Source organism: Neomonachus schauinslandi, chromosome 1 (assembly GCF_002201575.2).
Source record: "Neomonachus schauinslandi chromosome 1, ASM220157v2, whole genome shotgun sequence".
Lineage (NCBI taxonomy): Eukaryota > Metazoa > Chordata > Mammalia > Carnivora > Phocidae > Neomonachus > Neomonachus schauinslandi.
The window spans coordinates 64,177,752-64,204,113 of NC_058403.1; the positions used below are offsets into that span (position 1 = coordinate 64,177,752).

General features: G+C 46.0%; 1 protein-coding gene across 1 annotated transcript in view; it reads right to left on the bottom strand.

Moving 5' to 3' along the window:
* Window positions 1-771: 771 nt before the first annotated feature.
* FSTL1 (follistatin like 1) overlaps window positions 772-26,362 on the bottom strand; it is a 52,577-nt gene continuing 26,986 nt past the window's right edge. Inside the window, exons 3-11 of the mRNA XM_021692737.2 lie at window positions 19,579-19,683; window positions 17,419-17,548; window positions 16,305-16,337; window positions 14,860-14,990; window positions 10,930-11,048; window positions 9,481-9,593; window positions 9,043-9,153; window positions 6,579-6,655; window positions 772-3,477 (exon numbers count right to left, since the gene is read on the bottom strand). Of these exons, the coding sequence (XP_021548412.1) occupies window positions 3,433-3,477; window positions 6,579-6,655; window positions 9,043-9,153; window positions 9,481-9,593; window positions 10,930-11,048; window positions 14,860-14,990; window positions 16,305-16,337; window positions 17,419-17,548; window positions 19,579-19,683 (864 nt within the window). The 3' untranslated portion in view covers window positions 772-3,432. The remainder of the gene's footprint in view (window positions 3,478-6,578; window positions 6,656-9,042; window positions 9,154-9,480; window positions 9,594-10,929; window positions 11,049-14,859; window positions 14,991-16,304; window positions 16,338-17,418; window positions 17,549-19,578; window positions 19,684-26,362) is intronic.

Consider the following 26,362-nt stretch of genomic DNA (forward strand, 5'->3'; position numbering starts at 1 on the left):
AGGAATCAAATTGATTAGTGAGACCAGTAATCTATAGCAATAATATAACCAGAGATTGCCTTTTAATATTTGATTAGCATTTGAGTAATACCCCACATCCAATTAAGGTGGTCTGGCTGTAATTTTAGAGCAGAAAGTCTTCTCCATATAGGACTAAAATTAAGAAAGCTTAAGCCTCATCAACTGGAATGAGCTGTTTTGGGAGACAGAATTATTGGGGCTGTGGAGTGCACAGTAACTATATGACTTGGACAGGGAGGTGGAAAGCAAGTACTGGTCATATGTCTCCAAGATGGAGCAGAACAGAGGGTTCTAACTAGCCAACATTCAGTTCACTCAGCAATGTTTATCCTTATGGGATATGTATCGGGTAAAAGCCATTAAGGCTGTCTGGCCAGAGCTTGGCTCCCTGTGTCACTTTTCCCAGGTTTACTTGGCTTTTTGGTTTCATAAGAAACAGCCAGTCTCATAAGACCTTCAGGGGCTTTAGGAGCCATTTAGTTTAACCTCTTCCCAGTATAGGAATGCTTCCTGACTTCTCATCACTTCCTACTCCAGACCCACCATCCAGGATTCTTTTAAGTAAACTTGTTCTATCGGTCCCTGAGTGAACTTGCCCTCCCAGTGGCAGTCCCAGATTTTATTAGGAGAAACTCTTCAGGCCTCTTTTAAGGCTCCTGAAGGCCAAATCCACTTTTATGAGGTAAATGGTTAATGTTCTCACAACTTTATTTGGTCTTAATTGGGGGTGGGGGGAGGAAAACAATATAATGACGGTTTTAATTTCTTTATTTATCAATAGTATCCAAAAAAAAAAAAAGGAAGAAAAAAAATCAGGAGTTACAAAAACAAGTTAAATGCAATATGGAAGCCTACTAATACAAATACATTTCACAAACACATAGGCAACAGAAACCTGTTCAAATTTGCTTCTTGAAATTTGATTATTTAAAAACTTAAGTGTAAAGGAAAGACATTCAAATTTGTCCACATGGGCTTATTAGCAGGTGGAGGAGCCCTGCTTTCCAAAAACAGTGATGGAGTCCAGAGTCATGGCATGTGAGAAGGTTTCCATGAACACTGAATCTTAGCAGATGCCGTAATATGTTAATAAAATCATATACACACTGAGAAAGCCCAAGGAAGCTTGCAGTCTAAGCCCTGTGCTTGTAGAGAGCTGGAGGAACTGAACCTGGTTTAATCCTATTTGCTCCATGCAAAGCTCTATGCAAGACTCCCCAAACTAGGCTATTTAGCAGCTTTCCATGAATGGTCATCAGATTGTATGATTCTATGGTGCAGACAATAGCGGCCCTATTTACAGGAGGAATGCAGATTTGCTCTTGGGAATTCCATGTTGCAGGGTTGGGTAGTCTTAGATGGCAACCACTGTCCTGAATGTAACTGGTGAGGAGACACTCTGGCTTCTAGCTTTAAACAAACTGGTACTCCTGTGCTCTCCCTCAGTGTCCAAGGGCTGGCAAAACTCAATCAAGGTGTGCTGTTCGGAGTTCTCCAAGGCAACTGGACAGGAAGGTGCATTTCAGCATGCACAAGTGGGGCTTGAAGAGAGCTTTTAAATGAGATGGGATGTCTATAAAAGCTCAGAATTCTAAACAAAATGGGATGTTCTCCTTTCAAAGAAGAACAAGGAAACTTGTTTAGAAGGAATTCCACATTCAAGCACAACTTTCTCAGAGTCACCTGGGCAGTGCAATCTACCTAATTTCCCTCTCATGGTCTGTAATCTGCTTTCTGAAAATGAGATCTTATGTCAAGTGTTTAATCTTTGTTGTTCCAAGTGCATCTTAAACATGATAAATAGTGGGGTTAATAATCACAGAGTCCAAAAGATAGGAATGATAAATTTCTTCCCAATCACAGTTTGAAGACTCCATTTCCATCCCCACCCCCCGCCACCTCTTTAAAATGTGAAACCATCTTTTGTCCTCATCTTGAGAGGGAACGCTACTTCTGTTTCCAAGAAGGTTAAGAATGGAGCGCAAAGTGAAGGCAAAGTGAAGTGGTTCTCTTTTCCATTCTCTTCCTGGACAGACTTTACCCAAGAGGGCTCTACATCACAGCACAACCCGTGCAGCCCTCTGGAGTGAGGTCAGATTTGGTCATCTTGTTTGTAGCCATCTGACCCTTTTGTTGTAACAGTAAGGTTTCATTTATCCTAAGGAGAAGGAAAATCATAGGAATCTGTATCCTTTTGGACCAATTATCAGAACCTCAGAATTTATAATTTATCAAATTGAAAGGTTAATGCATTCCTACTTGCTCACTGAGGAAACTGAAGCCCAGAAATAGGAAGAGACAGGGCCAAAGTCACTCTCCAAGTTAGTGGTGGATCAAAGAGCATATTGATAGGCTAAGCCCTGCTTGGCTACACTTGTCTCCATCCTTTGGAATACTGATTTGCATGAACTTATCAGAATAAATGGAAACAAATTAGCTTTTTGGACCTTAAAAGCTTTGTAGGGAGACGCTTCATATTCCCCTGGCTTCTGCCTGAGGCACCCGCTGGCAGACTGCTGATCCACTAGAAGCCAGGGGGACAAAACTCTGAGCTGCATCTAATATGTGGCAGGGTGGGTGGAGCCTGGGTTATAGCGGTCCCTGCACCAGAAAGAACCCCCAACCCTCCCACCCCTGAAATGGTAGGACTACTGAAAAATAATTACAAAAGCTTAATTTCTAGTCAAGAAAATAAAATATTAAAAAACAACAATAATATAATGATAATAATTGAAGAATGAAGTCAACTTGCCAAAAAGTTTTCCAGAAAAATAGCACCTTTGGTAAGAGGTTTAAAAATTTGGTTAGGTCTCTAAGGGGCTCAAAGTATACAAGTATCTGCATCATTTGTGTATACCCTCCCAGAAACTCCCAAGTCTAGGAGACACCGGGTAACAAGGATGGCTGTGTAGCTAGAGGCAGTGGTTGGGGCCATGAGAGGCTCAGACGCCGGAGGTCTGTTACGCCGATGGCAACAGGAAGGGCTGGACGCAGAATGCGTTCCTCTCCAGTGAGCTTCCCAAACCCCTCCTCTGGGGCAGCCTGCAAAGTTCTGTCTGGCATTGCCTGCACTCCGGCAGCATGTTTATAGCTGTGGCAGACTGGGGTTCAGATCTGGGACCGCTCCTCTCCCAAGCCTGATGCAGTTTCCTTACTTGTCTCCAGCCCCTGAGCACCATGTACAGTTTCTCTCAAAGCACTCCTAGAAATGAAGGCTATGGCCCTTCCCCTCCTAGCCAGCCACCCCCATTTCCTTTATTGCAAAACAAATAGACAAAATAAAAACTCATTGCTATACAAGCAAATACTGGTGATTGGGCGATTGCGGCAGACACTTGCATATACTGGACTCAGCGCTGAAGTGGAAGAGAAGGTGCCAGGCTCTGGACACCCTTCCCAGGTGCCTCCTCTTTAGATCTCTTTGGTGCTCGTTTTCTTGGTCTTTTCAGCTGTTTCCTTTGAGAAGCAGGAGAAAATAAGCATTGTGAATTATAAAAAAAAAAAAAAAATCACTGGCATCTATCTAGTACTCAAGATTTTAAATAGCATCGACAGAGACATGCTTCTGCTAAATTTTAGTTCTGTTTACTTGTCTGTCTCTCCTGTGGGTGAGAACAACCTGAGGGCAAAGATCACGTCTTATTTTTGACATGGTCACATAGGGGCTGTCACTGAATTAAGAGCTGAGCTCATTTGAACGCCTATGAAACCACAGGTCAGACATGATTATCCCCATTTTTTTTTTTTTAAAGATTTTATTTATTTATTTGACAGAGACAGAGACAGCGAGAGCAGGAATACAAGCAGGGGGAGTGGGAGAGGGAGAAGCAGGCCTCCCGCTGAGCCGGGAGCCCGATGTGGGACTCGATCCCAGGACCCCGGGATCATGACCTGAGCCGAAGGCAGTCGCTTAACCAACTGAGCCACCCAGGTGCCCCCATGATTATCCCCATTTTAAAGATGAAGAAAAGGATACTAAATGCAAGTACTACAAGATGTTCCAAAAATCCCAGCCCCGAGAGCAACAGGCTTTGGAGGCAGACTGTCTGAACTTCAATCATGGATGTGCTACTTTCTGGGGGACTTCGGGCAAATTATGAAAACTGTGCCCCAATGTCTTCATCTACAAAATGAGGGTAATAAAGCACCATGTCTTACAACATGTCACATTTCTCCAAAGAAGCCATTCTTCCTTATGGCCAGTAAGCACATGAGAAAATGTTCAACATCATTAGTCATTAGGGAAATACAAGTCAAAACTACAACGATATGCAACTTCACACCCACTGGGATGGCTAAAATAAAACGTAATGGACAATAACAAATGCAGTGAGTTTGTGGAAAAATAGGAACACTGCTGGCTTGGATGTAAAATGGTACAACCACTTGGAAAACAGTCTGGCAGTTCCTCAAAAGATTAATCACAGAGTTGCCATATGATCCAGCAATTGCACTCCTAGGTATATACCCAAGAGACCTGAAAACGTATGTCCACACAAAAACTTGAACAAGAATGTTCACAGCAGCATAATTCATCATAGCCAAAAAGGGGAAACAACCAAAATATCTATGAGCTGGTGAACAGACACACAAAATGTGGCAAATCCATACAATGGAATGTTATGTAGCCATGAAAGGGAATGGAGTCCTGACTAATGCTGTAACAAGGATAAGCCTTGAACACATTATGCTGGGTGAAGGAAGTCACACAGAAAATGCCATATAGTGTATGATTCCATTTGTATATGTCCAGAATAGGCAAACCTGCAGAGTTCGAAAGTAGATGAGTGGTTGCCAGGGGCTGGGAGAAGAGAGAATGGGGAGTCCCTTCTAATGGGCCTGGGGTTTCTTTCTGGGATAATGAAAATGTTCTGGAATTAGGCAGTAGTGATGGTTGATAATTTAGTGAATATACTAAAAACCACTGGATTGTATACTTTAAAAGGGTGAATTTTATGGTATATAAATTACATCTCAATAAAAAATTAATTAGGAAACAAACACCAACAGTGCCTGGCATTTAGCAGACACTGCTGGTTTCCCATCCATAGCCCCTTAGCATTTCAGTACACTGGCATGGCTTCTTCCTGCCAACATCTGCCCCTCTTTGCCTGAGACTTCCTCTGGCTGCTGGAGCCGGCTCTGCCCACACATGCTGGCAGGCCAGAGATGCCCGGGAGCTCACGCTGCTGCTGGCGGCCCTCGCCAATGGCGCCTGGGAGTGTGTGGAGGAATACCCCCGCTCCTTTCCCCCTCAGGCATGAACTCTGGTCCCAGCCCTCCACAGCAGCACCAAGCTCCACACACCTACAGCGGTAACATGCCTGGATATACACTCTTTATTGCTTCCTTCCCTTCCTGGGCTGGCTTCCCAACTCCCCTTCTGGTGTCTCCTAGGATTGCTAAATCAACTATTTGTACTCGAGTCCTTGCCTTAGCGTCTGCTTTCTGAGGGAACTCACATAAAACACATAAAACTGTTACCTCTTATAATTCACTCCCCACTGTCTACTCTGATCATTTCCCCACCCCAGAGGAAAGGAATTCCTATTAAGTTCTTTTTTTCTTTTATGTGGTCAGACTCGTCTGGAGACTCAAGGCTGATGAAATATGAAAAAAAACAGAAGGCTAGGAGCTTCTGCTTTGGCTTAAAAAACTGACAGGAGGTTTCTACGTTATCAGTGACAATAGTGACAAAATGCATATTAAAAACCGTCAATAAATATGAGCAATTATTATTTTTGAGCACTTAATTATTTTCGAGTCAAATACTTCATCTCAATAGTTGAGTAGCTCTGTGACTGTTAAATTCCCTCAGAACTTAAGTCAGAGAGAAGGCTTGTATACCAGACCCAGTCTGCAGACAGGTGACATGAGGCCCAATATCCTTTGTTAACTACACGGTAAGGCAGCGGGAAGACAGGCCCTTATAGCCCGCATATCCGGGTTTTCTCTCCAGCCCTTACCAAAGTATGTCAGTGAATCGCTATTCTGCCAAGAGCCTTTTTCCCAAGAAGGCCTTCAACTGAATGACATAGAACCTGAACAGAATTCTTATTATCTTCTCAAGTCTCCAGGAAGCAGAACCTCTAAGTTCTCTGGGTTTGTCAATCCCAGGCTGTTTTCTAACCAGCTTGGCATTTAACTGAGATCCTTTCTGCTGTGGTCCACATTCAGTAATTTCCTGCTCATTGCCCCCAAGGAGCTCCTAGTGTTCGGCTCTGGGCACTGCTCGTGACAGGAAACAGTAACACCGCTTTAGACCCTGCTCATTTGCAAACCACTGCCAACCTATCTGCAGATCACCACCTGCCTAATTCTTACCTATAAAGCAATTTACCAAGCTGTAGCCTTCATCTGCTGGGACCTGCTGGACCCTGGAAGGACTCCATCAGGGAACTGTCTATATCATGGTTTGATACTGTGGGTTTACCATTTAGGATTTACTGTATGAACCAGAGTGGCCCCTTGCTCTCATGCAGCATTAGGCAATATCTGAATGGTGGAAGGGCCTAGTGGTCAGCAGATCCTGAGCCAGCATGGAGGTGGCAACTCACCTGGTGCTTTTGGAGCTCCTGGACATATCTGGTCATCTCCTCCTCTGTTTGGGTCTGGGCCCCCTTCTGATTCTTTCCTGCAAGAAGAACCAAAGCTCAGAGCAGTGGTCACTGAGGGAAGTCAGTTCAGCTCCCACCAATAGCTACCTTGTAGGCTCTCAATTTCCTCTCCCATTTAACCTCTGGAAGGAAGGGTGAACTGCCTGCATTTCTGTGAATATGAAGTGTCCCAGTGCAACGGACACCTTCAAAGTAACACACTGTGAACAAAGCAATCTCCTTCACTTTTCTCTGGCCTCAGGGGAGCCTTCCCCCCTCCAGCGCAGCCATGCCAGGGGCAGGGCCTGCAGGGAAAGCTATGGGGAGTATCTGGGTCTTGACTCAGGAAGATCCTAGGCCAGTGATTCTCAACCATTTCCACACCCGCAAAATGTCCTACAGAAATTTTCGAGATACAATTGTTTAAATTCTACTTTTAGATTCTGATTTAATTGTTGTTGGGCACCAGGATTTTATAAAGGCTCTAGGTGATTCTAATGTGCAGCCAGGGTTGATAACCACTGCATCTAGCAATGTTTCCCAAATTTACAGGGTGGCTAGAAAAAATCATAGAATACATCCTAAAAACGTAGGTTCCCGAGCTGCCCTTTTGCAGATTCTGATTCAGTAGGTTTGAGAGGGAATCTACGTTTACCGAGAACAGTGTTTGCTGTGAGGAAACACCGCTCCACCATGCCTTCTCGAGTTTGGCATTAATCTGCCCCTCATGGCAGTTTCCCTCAGCTCTGGCTCCACCTGGTTTCACGTCTTGACGCCCCTTTTTCTTTGCCCCGTTGGGATTTGTGATCTAAGACCAGATTGCCTTTCAGGTACTGACTTTGGAATGCGGCCTCTACAATGTCCTCTCAGATCCATGGCCCACACACCAAGGCAGGCTCACCTTGGGGCACTGCCATCTCCAGTGCTCTTTATACTATACCACAGAGGGCCCTGAACCTGGGCCACCCGGAGAGGGAGGACGAGCTGTCCAGTGTGGCTGTGGAAATGGGCACTGTCTCATGGAGGCGATCATTTGGGTTTTGTCTGATGCATGTGATGGGGCTTATTATTCAGATGGGCATGCTTATTCTGTAAACCAGCGATTTAACAATTGCCTGTGTCTTAGAAATGGATGGCTACCCTTACAAAGCCAGACCAGGCACAGTTAGGTGTGGAGAGCTACCACAGGGGGTTTTGGGAAGATAAATATAGGATGCTTCCTGATTGAGGCACGCTGGGTCGTATTTTGAGATGTTCTCTCTTGGCTTCAGTAGCTACTGTGTGCTTAGCCTGGCTACCCTGACTTATAGTTTTGACTTCCAGCAATTTCTAAGTTTCTGAATAGCCTCTTCCTGCTCTTTGTGTCTGGAATTGTGTTGGCTTCTTGCCTTTCCACACTGAGAAGAAACTTGGTCCCGGGCAGTGACAGACTAGGGATCCCCTGGTAGGACTGAGTTCCATTTGTACTGTTGCTGCTGCCTAGGCTTCTTATCTAGAATCACCTCTTCTGGATCTTTGACCTCTGTCTCCCAGTTACCATCTTATCTGACCTCCCTGAACATGATCCTAAGACCAGTCTGCTTTTTTTGTCTCAGTTTTTTTAAGATTTAATTTTAAATTCACCCCATCTGGTGTAAATTTTGGGTTTGGTCCTTGCCAACTGACCTTTTTTCTCAAACCCAATGTGACTCTCCATTCTAGACCTGGCTTCACCCTCACTGTCTTTCCTCTAATCTGAATGGTGCCTGTTTTCTTCCTATGACCTGGCTCTGATTCAAGAGTTTCTTTTGATCTTTGGCATCATTCCAACATGCCATGTGGTTTCTGCACTTGTCCCCCCAATTTTCTCTGACATCTCTATCTCCTCAACCCACACTGACCATGTCTCAACCTTTTTTCCTTAGGGATTACCCGAGTCTGTTAATTCAAAGAGGGCCTATGAACATTTCTCTTTTTTCTGCTGGGTATGGATGGCAAGGAGGAGTCATTTTGTCTTCCAACCACCTGAGTGTTTCACATAGAGGATCTCCTAAGCTGTTCTAAGGATTAAGTGGGTAAAGTGCATAGGAGAGTGCCTGGCATGCAGCTCTAAGTATTTGCTTTCATTATCATTATTGTTACTCTTATTATTATTATTCCAATCTCATATCAACATTTGACCTTGCCCTGCATCTTAAACCTCTCTTCTGCCAAGCCTCTGGAAGGAGTATTGACCTTAACGCATCTGGCAGAAGTGCTTTGCCGTTGATGCGGCCCACTGGGCACTCTTACACTACAAATTGGAGTCTGTGACTTGCTCCCTGGTTTCCTTGCTCCTGGCCACTGCACTCTTCTCCATCATCCCCACCCTGACTTCTCCTATGTTGGGTTCACAAAGGTCGCTCTCTCCCCGCCGTTCCTTCCTCCTGCCTGAGGGACAGCGCACCGTCACAGGTCATGGCTGTGCAGACCCAGTTTCCACAGGCACAGACGCAGCGGTTACAGTCCACCTCGGTCTCTGCTCCGTCTGCGTACGTCTCATCCTCCAGGGCACACTCTGGTGGGACCAGAAATAAGGGGCATCGGTTTAGGGTGAGGGCGGAACAGGACCTGCTGGCTACCGTCTGTGCACTTTACCCCTTTCCCAGACAAGACCTGCTTTGGCTTATCCTTCAGAGGCAACATATCTGGGTAAATGATGCCATCGATCCAAAGATTTCTGGACGCTAACCTCAGCATGTAGATGATAGGCTAGGGCCCAGTCTAGAATTGTGGAAGGAAATTTTCTTAGCAAGCTCTGGAAAATTCCATCAAGTATCTTTATCTTGGCCCTCCCCAAAGGCCCCCATTCCCTACAGCTTCATATTTCTTAGGTTAAGCATACTCTTCTCTGGAGGATTGAAGGTCGGGTTGAGACATTTGAGGAACTCTTGGAAGCTGAGTTTCCAGTCAGCATTTTCGTCAGACAGTTCAATGAGAGCATCAACACAGAGCCCTCTGGAACAAAATACAGGAGAAATATGTCAGCAAGACCTCAGCTTCACTCCCACAGAAAGGAACTAAACATTGGGATCACATACATCTGAGACCTCCAGGAGGCCAAGGGGGCGACTGTTAATTAAAGAACTTTCTGCACTGCCTTCCCATAAGCATCATCCATCCTGACTCCTGTAAGCATCCAACCTTTACTTTGTTACTCGATGTCAGATTATTCACACTGTTCAAATGCGCCCAAGAAGACTAAAGTTTCTTGAATGGTTTTGTCCACTTTGACTGACAAATGTTCTCACTGCCTATGCACCTTCCATGAGCAATTGCCTTTCCCCATGGTACTGGTTAAGTCAACCAAACTAGGGAAATCAAAACAGAAGGGAGATGAATAGATGATAGGAATGGAATGTGTGATGGAGTTCAAGCAGGCATCGTCATTATCACTATTCTAGAAAGATAAACGTATGTTCAGAAAAGTTTTATGGAACCCCAGTTCCCTCATGCTCCTCTTGACCTGGATTTGAGCCCTAGTTCAATCACTTCCTACCCAAACGGCCTTGAGCTAGCTCTTCAACTATTCTGAGCCTGTTTTCTCATCTGTAAAATGAGGACAGGGAGGCCTCCTTCACTGGGATATTAGGAAGATCAAACATTGAACTTGTAAAATATTACCTAATTTCAAGTTATCAAAATATGAAGGATTTTCAAATATTATACTGTAAGGTCTTGGACTACTAAGAAAGAATCATTGTAGAATCTGGGCTTCATGCTTTCTATTTCTTCTGAACAAAAGAGGTGCTGTTCCTATTTTTAATTCTTGCTGATGTACTGGAACCACACCAGAAGTTTCTTAGGGGTTAATTTTTATTAATATTTACTCTGGAATAATATCAGAAAAGGACAGGGACAGGCTCTCATTTGTGACAATTAGGGTTCTCTATGTGAAATAGCACCAATTATCTTAAAAATCAGAACTAAAGCTATTTTAGACTTGCAATTAAAGAATACAGTAATGTAATTCCTTCAGAAAATTAACCATTAAAACATTACCCACGATACTCAGAAACACTTTTGCTCTGATGTGACCTTGATAATTTATTTTAAGATTACATTCCATTGCTTGCAAGTTCTGGCCAAAAACAATAACTATTTGATCAGATACCAGGGGTGCTCAATATATTAGTTCATAATGTTCACAAAATAGACCAGGACAGAATTCCTATTTTGCTTTTTACTTTTCACTTGCACTGGCTGCTCCCTGTAGGGAGGAAGGGGTTCAAATCCCCTTTCCTAACCAGCCTTCGCCTCATGGACCACTCCCAGACCCCTCGACTCCACTCACCTAAGCAGTTTGTTGTTCTCCTGGTCTGCATAGGTAGTGATGTTGATGGCAGTTTCATTCTGCTCCACAAATTTCAGTAATTCACTGGAGTCCAAGCGAGAGTCACCATTATCAACATTCTAGAAAGGGGATGAAGAGCTCTTTCAGGAACATTTTGTAGAACTGTCTCCCACTCAGCTTGACCCATCTTTGGTTCATCTTGCTCATTCCAACCCTGCCCCGGCCTCAGAGCTACAACAACACAGGCTTGAAGGCGTGAGAAGCCACCTGCACCCCAAGATGAGAGAGGGAAAGTATGTGGGCAGAGGCCACCGAGGGCCTTTCAAACCCAGACCTTGCTCAGAAGGGCAGCTGGGATACAGGCCTGTGTTTACGCAAGCAGCTGGGGTCCCTGTGGGCGCTGTGCAGCCTCATCCCTGACATTGTCCTGCAGACATTCTCCACATAACCTCTGGGTGCAGGCCAGCCACCAGACCCTGTTCTCAAACCTCACTGGGCATGTAACAACATTCTAAATCAGAATCTGTGGCAGAGCCCAGGAAGTGTATATTTCTAACAAGCTGCTTCGGAACAACAATGCAGGTGACCCTCAGAGCTCACTCCGGGAGTCACAAGACCACTTCTTGCTGCTTGATTTCCCTGGCCTGCTCTCATGCTTAACATTCACACTGGCACCCCTAACCAAGCACATCAGTGAGAAGTCACAAACATAGGCCCCCAATTGATAACCTGCAGGCAGAGATGGTGCAAAGCTCCCCCCAACCCCTCTGCTCTGGGCTGGGGGCCCCCCTGCAGATGTGTGCAAGGTCCTTGGCTTACGGAACACAGGCTGTCCTCATGACCCAGCTGACATCCCACGAGCACAAGGTGAGGGTACAGTGAGCTCAGGCATTATCCCCTCTTTGGCAAGATGCTAAACCGAGACCATAGCCATTTGGGACCATTCAACAGGCCCAGGCCGCCACTGCAGGAGGAGGGTGTTGAGGTCAAGATCTTATCAAATTCTAAGTTGATCCTGCTGCTCTCCTAAATAGTTTCAATGGGGGAAAAATGTTTTTGAAAATTTTTTTCCCTGGCTGCCTCGTCTTGCTGCCTTGGGAAATAATCAGCATTCCCATGTTACTTTCAAGGTGGCTCCCCAGATGGTGTAAGGGCTTCGGGAAGAAAAGTCTGTCTAGGCTTCCAGGTAGAAGGGACTCTCCTTCCATGACTGTCCTGTGTCACATATGTTCTACTCTAAGGTTGTAAATCTTTCCATGGTATGTATAATGCCGGGTATGTATAAAACCATGCTAGCCCTTGCATCATTCTTGTCCCAATTCCTAGCAACAGGTCTCAGATGTTCTCTAGTCCCTATACATCCACCCTGAGGAAACCGCCCTTCACCTTGTGAAGGCTTGATTAACCAATGGAGAGAAATGAAGTAAGGTTGGCCAGGGGTCATTCTTAGCAGTGCAGGACTTTCTTGAATCCAAATGTTCCAAGTGCTGGACAGACAGAAGCAACCCTCACAGACCCCAACAGCATCACAGCCCGATGAGAGAGTGAGCCTGAAGAGGAGTCGTGCAGCCATGGCTGCAGACCCGGGGCCACCAGGAACCTGCGACTACGGCCCAGGCAGCTCCCAAAAGGCAGCGCTAAGTGCCCACACTGCACATTCAGTGGGGCCAGAATCCAGGCCTGGAGCCGAGGGGAGAGCCAGTCTGCATGCTCATGTCAGGAGGGACCAAGCAGGCCTCCCCAGGCCAGCTCTGTATGTGGAATCCACAGGAAAACAGAGGTCTGGTACCTGCCCCAGAAATATCCTGGACTGCCCGGGGGCCTGCACTCGCTCACACACAGCAGCTGTGGTGATGGGGGACATGATCCCAGAGTAAGGGAGGTAAGAAGTCTGGCTCCGATTGTGGCCCTGGCCACCAGGGGGGTCTGCCACCAGGAGTCCAGCATGTATCTATGACGTGACCATGACAGGCTCTCTCTACGTGGGTCTGTTACACTTTCACTGGAGAAATCATGAATGAATCACCAGGTGAAGTGAGAGTCTGGTTTTGGTCTTACCCCAATTCTGATTAGATTTTCTTTTCAACTAATTTTGATGTAAGGAATACCAGCTGGGCTGGAGGGCAGTCCCTGGTTCAGAAACAGTTTCTGTGAGATACCAGATCTCTCACCAACAGGCAGTTATCTGCCTAGTGGGAAGGAACCTCCCTTTGAAGACTGCACCACACAGGACTCCAATAATCACCAAAAAGTAGATAGTGAAACCCCTATTTTCTCAGAGGACACTGCCAGAATGTCTGGGAAAAGCAAGCGTTGTGTGAGTCAGTCATGATCAAGCTTTTGTGGTTAGGAGTGAGAATGCCCTAGAAGAAACTACTTTCTCAAGGGGTCTCAATTGGAGAAGTTACTGCCGGAGCAGGTGGAGAGGTGTGGAGAGGGGTGTGAGGCCCAGGTACTTGGGAATCAAATTAGTAGCAGGTTCCATTGATGCCTGAGGCAGGGTGCCTCCAAGGGGCCAGCCACTAGGAATGATTACAAGGTCCCAAGAGGCCCCTTGGAAAGAGTGTTCTGGGTCTCCTGGGCCTTAGCAGCCATGGCCAAGTCACTGCACACAACCTGGCAGGTGCTGCTCACTCAGCTTCTGAAAAACCATTTTCTTCGAGTTACTTTCTGTTCCTGTGTGACTCTCCTGTCTTTGCACTATCATGTGTTTCTCTGGAGATGAGGAACTACCCTCTGCCCCAAGGGCTCTGTAATGCTGGGGGAGTGAGACAGAGGATAGACTGAGAAGGGCTGTGCTTTCTCAGCCAGGTGTGATCTCAAACACTTGGAACTCAGAGAGACATACTTTCTGCCATGGGAGAAACAACTCGCTAAAGACAGGAACACAAGCGAAGTCTTAAACGACCAAATACCCAATCCAGTATTTCCCCATCTGTGGGGTCCATAAAGTCAGTTAGGAAGAGGAATCCGCAGACCAGGCTGGTTTTGACCACATGTGATGGCCACAGAGCCACCAAGAAATCCCTCATGTGTCTGGGGTTGCTTGTGAGTCCAGGCTGGTTACGGCCTGGGACAGCAGGCCCTGGAGACACGTGAGAACATGTCCGTCTGTGGATGAGCATCTGAGGGCATCTACCTAGAGATGTGTGTCTATAAGTGAAGGGGGCTTTTTCCTTATGTGGCAATGTGGGTATGTGAATGTGTGTCGGTGAGGAGGCTGTGTCCCTGTGTGGGGTGTGCATCTCTGTATGTGGGATGTGTGTGTGGTGTGCATGCTTCTGCTTATGGTATTTTTATCTTGGGGTGTGATGTACATATGTGTGAGTCTGTGTCTTGTCAGTCAGCTGGAAGAGTGTCCTTAACTGCTTCTTCTAACAATGTCTCAGGCTATCTGAAAAATCTCCATGCCATGCAAGCCCTACTCATTGCTAACTACTATTTCCGACTTTTATCAAAGCAGCATCTCTCCTGTCCCTAATTGGAACCACCTGTCTCTTAAACTAAGTGATGCGACAAGCAATATCTGGGTTCATGAAGAATCCTGGACCCATGGAATGCCAGTCCGTGGACTCTTCTCAGATGATGAGGAGCGCTACAGGCCAGAGACGATCAAGTTAATGACTCAGAGAAATGTCAAGCTGGGTGGGAAATGCCTGGGTCTGGGTGAGATCAGAAGGTATACTGTATCAACAGCCAGCTCTATGAGGTAGAGGGTAGGGAGATACATATGGGGTAAGGGGATACAGCCTGGCCATATACATGTGCAGTAGATCCCAAAGGCTCTACTGCTGGAATCTCACTGGTCAAGCTGGTCAGAAAGCAAATGTCATAGCTTCATGGAATGATGGGAAGATGCGATCAGGCAATGGGAGAGGAAGTCTCTCTTTGTCTGTGGCTGAAGAGTCTTTGACCCCAATTCTGGATTACCTTAAAGTACTTGTCTAGGATTTCACTGTAGTTGCTGCCTTTAGAGAACCAGCCATCTGGAACAATCTCTGCTTCCAGCCACTGGATAATGCGACGCCGGAGCTCATCGCGGTTGGACTGATAGCAAACAACTGCAGGAAAGGGGAGGGAGGTCAGCTGAGTGGTGAGGACCCCAAGGTCACCCCGCATCCACTACATGGGAGGTTCAGTGCCTGGGGCTCTGCATGCGACATCTCATTGAATTTTCACAGCACTCCAGGGACACAAAATTATCACACACATTTTATAGGAGTCAACCCAGGATACACAACTGGAAAGTGACTAAAGCAGGATTCAAGCTTATGTTTCTAAAGAACTTATAAGAATTGAGAATATTGAAAAGAGAGATTATGTTGCTTAGGTGAGAAAAACATCGGCAGAAAAATAAAGGACATTTTCATTAACTTCAGGAAGCTAAGGGGGAAAAAATCTATCAATCAATAAACAGCTCTCTTGGCTCACAGATGCGCTGAAATAATAAGTGCATGAAGGAGCACATTATAATCCTTCATGCCACCAGATTTTACATTCTCTCTCTATAGCTTTTTCCTCTTACCAACTGGGTCTATCAAAACTCTCCCACTTAAAATTTTACACTGTCTGCATTATCCTTTGTTCTAAACCACAGAAAACAAGGTCAAGAAAGGGCCATGCTAAAACCCTGCTCTGGACAGCTGTTGCAAGACACTTGGCAATAACAGGTGGGACTGAGAGTTGGGTAGATGGGGGATGGGGAAGGGAGAGCTCTGGCAAGAGGAAATTCCTGGAAGACAACACACACTGGGATGTGCTAAGGGCCCTGAGCCAGGGGTATGGAAATCTGGGCTGCCACTTCCAAGCTGTTTAATGCTGGGAAATTCACGTTAACCTCTCTGAGCCTCGATTTCCTCATCTATGAGGTCATTACAATAAGGTCTACCTCACAAGATTATTGTAAAGATCTAAGGAAAAGCGTATGCTAGAGGTTCTGTAACTATAATGATGAAATTGTAATTTTGATTCATAGAAAACCACGGAAAAAGTCCTACTGGCATTTCCAATTATCTCCTTTCAAAAAAAGTTGTGCCTTCTGATTCTGCTAGTCTTGTGACATCAGCCTATCTTATAGAGCATTGAAGGAAAGATTCAGTGGCTTTCCTGTCCTTTCAATGCAATCACTACTCAGCAAAAATGGAAAACACAGCCAACATTCTGACTCAACCAGCCACTTCAAATGTCAAGCACAAAAAAAAAAAAAAAGCAGTTTTGCCGCTTTTCTGAGCTATGTTGAGGAGTGACCAGTTCTGGGTCACAAGTTCTGACACACAGATCTTGTGAGCTTCAGCAAGGAATGTGAAACACAAAATTCCCTCACAAAAAGAATTTCTTCCCTAAAAGGCACCCTGGAGAAAAAAACAGGCTCTCACCTGGGCTGGCAGATGGACTTACGGATTTCTTCTCTGCAAGACAAAAGGAGAAAATGCGTAAGGCCAAGTGAATACAAAAGAACATTTCTGTGTATTGCTTGGATTAAAATCATCCCACGTTAAGGGGGCCACTTACAATCTTTTCATCATTTTGTCCTGGGTCCCTGTCACCTTTCCTTCTTCCAGGGCCTAAGTAGGGAGATCTTTTCTTCCCGGCTCTATCTGACATTTTTGGGCCACTGAGTCAGCCTTCCTGGTCTCATACCTCCTCCTGTTAGGTTGAGGGGTGGGGATGGGTGGCTGGGACTTTGAGAATTCACATGGAATCATTATAGAGAGGAAAATGGAGTGGAGACCCACATGTGGAGAGAGTTTCTTGTTTCACCAGGGCAGTTCAGGATGGGAGCTGCTGAGTGGGACTGCGGCTTGGCAGGGAGCTCGTGTCTAATTAGCAACGAGCTTAGGACCCCCTCCCTCTTACCCTACTGGCAATGGTTTGAATGCAAAATAGAGTAAATATATAGACCAGGGCTGAGAGGAGCCCAAATTTAAAAAGTGAAATTCGGGGTGCCTGGGTGGCTCAGTCGGTTAAGCATCCGACTCCTGGTTTGGCTCAGGCTGTGATCTCGGTCATGAGATCGAGCCCCGTGTCGGGCTCTGTGCTCAGCGTGAGGTCTGCTTGAGATTCTCTCTCTCCCTCTCCCTTTGCCCCCACCCTACCGTACTCTCTCTCTAAAATAAATAAATAAAACCTTTAAAAAATAAATAAAAAGTGAAATTCACCTGCTTTTTAAAAAGGCATAGAGTTCATTTAAACACTTCCTTATTATTGTTGATTATTGATGTGGTTCCCTATGCACTGCAGACAGTACTGGAAGCTCCCCTGGGAGTTTGATGCAGGAAACCCTGGGCACAGGTCTGGGCAAAGCCAGGATCCAGGGCAAAGCCAGTAGGCTCATGAGCGCAAGAGCATGCATCTCCAAGTAGCTGGGTGGTCTCCGTGGCTTTGGGTGCTGTGGCCCAGTGGAAAGGAGTGTGGGAAGCCAGGCCACACTGCTGCATCCCATGGCTCCTCTGGCTGGAGCTGGGAGATGGTGGTAACAGCACTCCTTACCTTTGCAGTGTCCATCATAATCGACCTGGATTTTGGATCCAGTGAGGCAGGCGTCTCGATGCAGCTCACAGTGGTTGAGGTAGGTCTTGCCGTTGCTGCCGCACACGGGCCTCTTGTGAGGTTTGCATTGCTGAAACAGACCCGAGGAGGAGGTCTCTGTGGTCAGGGTGCCAGCCCACGCATGCGTGCACGCACACGCACACACGTGCACCTTGTGGCTACATCCTGGGAGGGAGCCTCAGCTCTGGCATCAGTGACTCTACCCCGTGCAGCCTTGGAGGCACCCCATCATTTTGCAGCCCTGCATGGCCCCCTGTGCTGATCCCGGTTCAGGGCCATCTCTTTCATTCAGTGAAGGAACAGACCACCCTGACCCTATCGAATCAGTAGGAAGGGCATTTTATTAGAAGTCAGGAATCTGGATGCTCTGTCACTTTGGAGAAAGTCATGCGATTTCTTTGGATGATCTTAGATCCCTTAAAACACCAACATTCTAAGACACAAGAGCCAGAGCTGAGAGCGGGGGATGTGGAGACTGACAGGCAGGCATGCGCGCACGCGCGCACACGCACACACACACACACCCCAGTGCTTCAGTTCTTCTGGGGTTTAACTAGAAAGACGTTTGCTCTCTCACTTTGTGTAGTATTTGGGGGCCATTTTGTTTTCCTCCTGATCTCGCAAGGGCTGTTGTGAGGCAGGGCTGGGGATGTTGGTCTTTGTGAAGTATTGCAGAGAATCGTTATGGACAGGGAAATGGACTAAAGTTCACTTGGCAACTCGGTTCTACGCTGGCTATTTAAAGGGCCATGGTCACAGGCAAGCTTGGTTTCTTTAGACTTTTGCGGTTTTTGAAAGGCGGTAAGGGGGGAGCAAGTTCAGCTCAGCCCTAATGAAGGCACCAAAGCCAGAAAGACCAGATGCGGTAAGAAGAAACACAGAACACTGGAGCTGGAAGGCAGCCCTGCCTCTCCGATTTTAGATGAAAATACCAACGTCTAGGAAGACAAACTTCATTTAACCAATATTTATTACTGAATTCTTACTAAATGTTCTACATGCTGGGCAAACATGGTCTCTTTGTCTTTGCAGCACCCAGTGGAAACTAATTTGCTCGAAATCACACAAATATATGTGGTCAAGGTGAGACTAGACAGCAGATTTCCTGACTCTAAGTACAGGCTCATGTCATCACACAGTGGCCAGCTACACCTCTGGGGAGGGCCTCCTAGGGTTCCCAATGGATCTGGTTTTCATGTTTCTAAGTTGGGGGACTTCCTTTCTGAGACAATGGATCAGATCCTTCACCTGGGGACTAAATTAGGTGTATTTATTTGCATAAAGGCAAATATATTTCTAGGCTTCTGTTGGTTTGACAGAAAGGGGAAGGAAGGTATTTATGTTTGTCTGAAGAGTGAGAACTTGTCAGAATCCTGCTTACAAAAGAAGTATTTCTCAAAAGTTCCCATTGCTTTTTAAACCTCATTAAAAACAAACAAACGAAAACCCCTAAAAAAACTCCATTTCATCTAGTAGTTTTCTAAAAACGTGCATATCCTTTGACTTGGCAAGCCCTAGTGGGAAGCAATCCTATAGAAATAAAGGCTGCAGCATGTAAGGATATTTGCACAAGGATGTTATTGTTCGTAGTGACGAACAACTCAGGAAACAACCTAAATGTCCACCTATGGGAAAATGACCACATAAACATGATGCTATTACAAAATATTTATTATGATCTCTTTTTTGTATAAAATAGGGGGGGCCCTATATGTTTATAGGAGCATAGAAAAACAAGTGGAATAATATATATTGAACTGTTAACACTGGTCATTTCAGACTAATCGGATTTGAGGGTTATGGGGAAGATTATTAATTTTATGTTTATACAAATGTCTGTATTATTTGACTTACATAAAACATTATTAAAATTTTGACTTAAAAATCTTATAAAACTAAACATCTTTTTAAAAAAGAATATCCCTGCATTCACATTTGGTTTTTAACTTCTGGGATGAAAATCCCTTGTCCTTCAGATAGACACGGTATGCTTTTATAAAGGTGATGAAATTGTTGGCCCTGCCCTGCTGACTAGCAGCTCCAGCAAGGTAGCCATTTGGCCTTGGCTATTGTCCTCTGGCTCCTGACCTCAGAACTTACCTCAATGCAGAGGCAGGTGGGCTCTCCCTTTTCTGTGACTGCACATTCCCGGCCGGCTCCACAAAACACATTGGCACAGATCTTGGATTTGCTCCTGAGTTCTTCCTAAAACACAAAATCATAAAGGAAACCACGTCATGGAGAAGAGCCTGTCATGGCATAAGCCAATGGTTGTGACAGTTACTTTCCAGACTCAGGTCTTGGTCTGGAGTTGCAGCTCATGGTTGTTGAAGGTTCCTGAAACAGCTAGAAGCCGTCCCCAAGAGCCAGCCCCGGACTTGCTAGCACTGCTCCAGCCCAGGCCCGGCTACCTCAGAGTCCCTCAGATTGTTTCTTAAAGAGCAAGAGACTCTTTCTTATGTGCTTCCTTTCTTTTAAAAATGGTTACTCAAAACCCCTTATATTTCGACACTACAGTAAAGAGCTATAAAGGCAGACTCTGTCCTCAAGAAGCTCCGCGACTCTCTGAGGAAGCTCCCAAATAGAGATATAGAAAGCAACACGGAGGTGCAGCAACAGGAACACCAGGAGCCGGAGGGGAGAAGGAGGGTGAGAATCAAATGAGGCTTTCTGAAGATAGGATGCCTTAACTAACTCCTAAAGGATGAGAAGAGTAAGCCAGACAGAAACAGAGACATGTGAGAGAAATATGGATATCGGAAGGACCAAAATCTCACTGGGTAGTGTTTCAAAAGGCAAAAGAAGGATAGCTAAACCATCGGGAACATGGATTTGCTATTACTCAGTATGGCCTTATTCAGCTCCTGTCCACATCTGCCCCTAGCTTCAAGACCAAGAGGGCCAAACCACCCGACAGACAGTAGAATTATCCTCAAACCACTTGTGGTCAGACATTCTTGTTCAGACGTGCTCAGCAGAACCTGCAGGCAGGGAATGGTCCCAGTCTATGCCACTGAAATGAGACTGGCTGTAGGCACTAATTTGTCGGTGACACACTCCTTCTCTCACATTAATTGGTGGCTAAAAAGCAGCCCCACCTCATTTGTCACGCAGGCCAGCAGCAGTGGTGGTTGAACAAAGGAGAATGTGATTCCTCCAGCCTCTGTCTGACTGCTGAGCAGGCAGTCACCACAGGCCTCCCAGCTCCCACCCACTGGGGTAGCAATGACTGACAAAACCAACAAAGATGGCAGGAGCTGTGGTGGGGTCAGTACAGACAGAGGGGGGCCTCAGATTCCACCCTTCGGACCATGTCTACCATGTCATGCAGACAACTCACACCCACGAAGCTTGTAATACTAAAACTCTCCTAGTCGGTAAATGTTTCATATCCAAGAAGAGGCCAAAGAAAACAAAAAACAAAGTAGATACTGAGAGCTGAGGGTTGTGCCCAATACAGCTGGTCTGCTGCCACCTGGAGGCTGCTGTGCAAACTCCAGGTTATTATTGTCTCTCCTCAGCCATCTTGCCGGTCATGCAGGGATCCCATTGGTCCAGAAACTCAGGCCATGCTCACATTTGATTGGTTCATAGGCTGTTGCTAAACCCATTCTTCTTTGGATGTTGCTAAGGAGAATTCAATAAAGCTGGCAAGCAGGGAAGAAAAGAGGAAGTAATTCCCAGAATGCTGGGATGACTGGAGAGCTGTTGTTTCCTAAACCAGGACTGGAGATAAAATCAAGCATATTCTCCGGGCAGAGACCTCCTCACTGTGCCTGGGAAGGGAAAGCAGTTCTAAAAAGGAAGAGGAAAAGGCTATTGCTGACCAGTGTAAAGTATCTCAGATAAGACCACCTTCTCTCCCCTTCATGAAACAACACTCTTAACAAGAGATACAGACAAATAAATTCATACAAAGGCATGCCCCGACACAGGCCCACGCTCAAAAGACACCAGTACACAGCTCCACCAACAGACCTTTTACCACTTGGCTGTGCATCTGTAACTAGTCACTTTAATTCTTTGAACCTCAGTTTCCTCATCTGTAAAATAGGGGTAAATACCAGCCCTGCCTTGTGAAGATGAAATGGTGTATTTGGAAGGGCATCATAAACTGAAAAGCAAGCAGAGCTTCCTGCAGAATAGCCTGTGGCACACACACAGCTCCTTTTACCTTCTGTTACTGTTTTTAGTGAATAATAAAAAGGAATTTACTTCCAGGTTGAATTCAACCCAAGCCATTTTTCCAGAAATAGTTCTCCAAAATCATTTGAAGAAACAGAAACTCTTTATTTAAAAAATAAGGCCTCACATTTGAGCAGTCCAGTTCAAATTTACAAAATGTTTTCACACATATGATTTCATCTCACTGTATGAACAACCCTGCCAGGACATGTTTATTATTAACCTCATTTTATAGGAGAGGGAACTGAAGATCAGAAAGGTCAAGTGACCTGCCCAAAGGTCCCAAAGCTAAAACTGAGAGGAGCTAGGATTCCAACCTGGACCTTCAGACAGCAGTTGAGTAAGTTCCCATTTATCAATACCTGGCACTCTTCTAGGTGATTCGGATTATACGTTATCTCACTTAAGCCCTAGGATAACACCATGAGTAAGACATCATAACATTCCCCATTTCACAGATGAAGGAACTGAGCCTTAGAGGTTAAATAACCAGAACATGCCAGAGCTAAGATCCCACCCAACCAAAGGGAAAGCAGTTCCTTTATGTTTGATTTACTTTCATAGTGAGAAAATGTAAGGTTAAGGAGATTATGATAGTGATGTGATTTGCATAACTAGCAAATGTGAGAAAGCGCTTCCAAGTGCGTCGGAGAGCTAGATTTGGATTCCTACATCCCACCTCGGCTCCTTACTTGCCATGGCCATGGGCAAGGTACTCTCTTTAGACCTCAGTTTCCTCACGTGAGAAATGGGACCACTCATCCCCGCGAGGGGTGTGTGAGCAGGAAAGGAGATACACTGCCTGCAGCAGTGTGCCTGCCCCACAGCTGAGAGCTGCCGTGGTTACTGCCTCTCATTCAATTTCCCCACTGAGCGCTGTTCCCACCTCGGATGTCATGGCCCCACCGAGCCTCTGTTACCCCGAAGTGATAATACTGAGAGCGGGACGTCTGACTGAATGGAAAAAACCAAGGGCTAACAACCCGCCTCCTTCCCCCTTTAAGACCAGAGAGAAAGGGGGGCCGCGCTAGTCACACAGGCATCCCCCTTTGCAGGTGGCACATCTGTCGATAGGTGGCAATCTCTCTCTTTGTCTCACAGAACCCGACACCGCAATGCGGAGATGCTGCCTGGGCTCCCGCAGCTCCACCCTCCCGGCCCGAGAGCTGTGGGGCAGGAGGTGGGCGAGCACCGCACAGCCACGGGCAGCAGGTACAAAGAACGGGATTTTTGCCCACTTGGGAACGAATGCTCTATCTACCTGAAGCCCTCCAACCTTCCCAGTTCTTCCCATTCACAGGCGTGCTTTCACGCGGAAAACAATGAAAATTTTCTACCTAGAGGTGGCCTCTTTGTACCATGGAAAGCCCCTCTCCAAGCCCTATATTCTTGGGGAACGGGATGTCAGGAGCACCCCTGAGGCTCCTAGAAAGTTCTCTGGCATGGTAAGTGGTCTTACCCCTCTGCTGAGTGCAGGAGAAGAATATCTTGAGAGGAGATGCATATGGTATAAACATGTTCCTGCTCCAGGGACAGGGCAATCAGTGGCTGCCTTGTGGGGAGGGGTGGGGCGAGTGAGGCGGAAAAGAGGCAGGACAGCAGGTGACATGGAGAATGTGGTGCTTTGCAATATTAATTTGTGTCTGGTCCCCTCCACCTCAGAAATTCTGACTCGAAGTGCAGGGCAGCCTGGATGGGAGCGGCTGGAGACAGGGGAACCTGCCAGGTGGAAGGTCACGATCTAGTGGGGGTCACAAGGGCCTAGGGTCCAGTGCTAATATTAATTAGAGCCCCTACAACTGAGTGAGGCTCTTCACAGCTATCTCTGTCCTCACAACGTCTGTACAAGTTTCCATATTTTTAGTCCCAACTAACAGATGGGGAGGAATTCGAGAGTCAGAAAAGCTCTGACATACAGAGGCCACATAATGAGGGAGAGCAGAGTCAGGACCTGACTCCGGAGCCTCAGCATTCCCTTACAGGGAACAGTCAAGGGAGGGAGCTGTGGGCAGAGGGGACAGCTACGAGGGCTGGCACAGGGAGAGGCCACAGAGCGCAAGGTAGTTCTTTTAGGAATTAGGTCCCAGGGCTATATGAGAATTTCATCTATGAACAGATGACCACATTGGCATATGAATTTGCTCTAGGAGTGGGAGGTCACAGGTGTACAAACCCCTAAGTCTGAGGGTACCTGTGAAAATGTGATTAACTGAATGGGGTTGGGGAGGGGGGCATGTTCTGCAAGTGTAGACACTGATATGTTGATAAAAGTCAACAAAATACTTGCTTCCAGTGGAGAAATATTGGGTTTCCAGCTTTGACTTTCTGCATCATCTCTCTGATCTGCTTCTATGTCATTTTCATTACACATTGCAAACCATGCTCTAGGGCTTTGGTCTCATGGTTAAACTTCACAATGCAAACTCCCCTTGGTAAAAGACTGACTGGGAACGTTGCTAACTTTTACTAGGGGAAAAACTTTCTCCCTGAGCAACTGTTAGCCATTGCATGATAATAATACTTTATACTAGTACAGCAATTTCAATTAGTCTGTAATTTTCACTATCATTTTTAATTTAATAGGATAAGCAGGCAGGGATTACCTCTAAGGCACTTCCCCAGACTTATCCCCAATGATAAAGAAGAAACTGAGGCTCAGAGCTACACATGACTGATCCAAGCACTCACAGCTGCAGAGCTGGGTCCTGGCCTAAGGTCTCCAGACTTTAATTCCAGCCCTCTTTCCACAAACTACTTTGCCTCATTACAAATCAAAGCTAGAAAAGGTGTTGCTGTGGATCCAAGGTCTAAAAAAATAAATTAGTTTTGCAATTAAAAAAGATCCTCTGCAAACAAAGTGCAAAGCACGTTATTTGCAAAACCACCAGAAGAGGTGATGGTGTGTCTGAGTCTCCAGGCCGACCAGCATTAAGTCTGAACACAAACTACACTTTGAATGTTTAAAAAAAAAGTCTTCTAAAGTCAAACAATTTCTGGAAGAACAGTGTGCTTTGGCAGGAGAGGGAGCTTATAAGCAAAACCATAAAACTGTCAGCTTAATATATCATCATTTCACTAAAGTGAACTGGGTCGGCTCTGTACCCTCCATCCTTTTCCTCCTTCCCAACTTTCTTTTAAAAAAAAACAAAACAAAACAGCCTTACTTATGCCAAGGTGGAATTTTGGCTCCAACGGGCACTATTTTGTGACAAGCGGCTTTGTTGACATGAGAAAGGCCCTCCTTGCCTTGCCAGAATTAGTCATGGAAACTTCACAGGAACACCAGGGCCCCTCAGATACGCTGAGCACGCTGGAGCTTGGGACAAAGGAATTCACAGAACTGGGGAGAGCCGGGGGAGGCCTGGGTGGGGCCCAGGGTGGGACACTGGCAGCTCTCAGGCGGCGTTCTGGCCTGGAACCCAGTAGCACAGGCTTGAGAGCGCCAAGCCTCTTCCAGACCTTGAGATCTAGCTGGAGCGCCGTGTGACCTTGTTCAAGTTTCTCCGATTCTTTTGCTCTGAAAAGGAATATCTTGCTGCATCCCACCTGCGCTAAGGGAAGAGGTGGAAGGCGATTTCTAGCAGCTGTTCTGAAGCACATGACAGGAGCCTCTGCATCTGTGGGGACGGTGGGCCCCCCTAGATGTCCTCACAACCAGGCCCTCACCTCAAGGTGAATGCACCACGGCCACATCCAGGTCCGATGGACCCTGAAGCTTAAACGATTTGAGGGGCCCTCCCTGAGAAAAAGAATACATGATTATGACTGCAAAATTGGCCTTGTAAGGTCTGAAACTAAAGCTTAATTAGCTCACAATAAATCTGACTCTCCACCTACCCTATTATTTTCTTCATAAGCAAGAAGGCTTTGGGACCTTTAGTCTATTAGAGCCCTCTTTAATATTTATACACATATAGCTTATCTCAAGTGAACTCCAAGTGCCTGCACATTTTGGCTTCTGACACACCCACCACAGTGCCCTGCCTGAGAAAATCTGCAATAAATGTTTTTTATATTAAATTTCACTGCGAGGGGGAGGAATTCAAGTTAGTGTCAATGTCAGCGACCAGTGACAGTGGCACTCAGGATGTTTCGGGGAATGTGTGGCTGGCTTTCATGACATCAAAATAAGGGATGCATCACCCCAAGAGGATTAGCTTTAAGATTAAAAAAATCAAAAATCTGTTATGGATTTAAGAACTACCTAATTCTCCTTTGTATTAATTTCTTTTTTAAAAAAGATTTTATTTATTTGTCAGAGAGAGAGAGAGTACGCAAGCACAAGTGGTAGGGAGAGGGGCAGAGGGAGAAGCAGACTCCCCGCTGAGCAGGGAGCCTGATGCGGGACTCGATCCCAGGACCCTGGGATCCTGACCTGAGCCGAAGGCAGAGGCTTAACCAACTGAGCCACCCAGGAGTCTCCTTTATATAATTTCTTTTTTTTTTTTTAAAGATTTTATTTATTTATTTGAGAGAGAGAGAGAGAGAGAAAGAGAGCACAAGAGGGGGGAGCAGGAGAGGGAGAAGCAGACTCCCTGCTGAGCAGGTAGCCCGATGCGGGACTCGATCCCGGGACTCCAGGATCATGACCCGAGCCGAAGGCAGTCACTTAACCAACTGAGCCACCCAGGTGCCCTCCTTTATATAATTTCTATGTTTAGCTTCTATCACAGCTTATGGGATTAACATGTTCCTGACA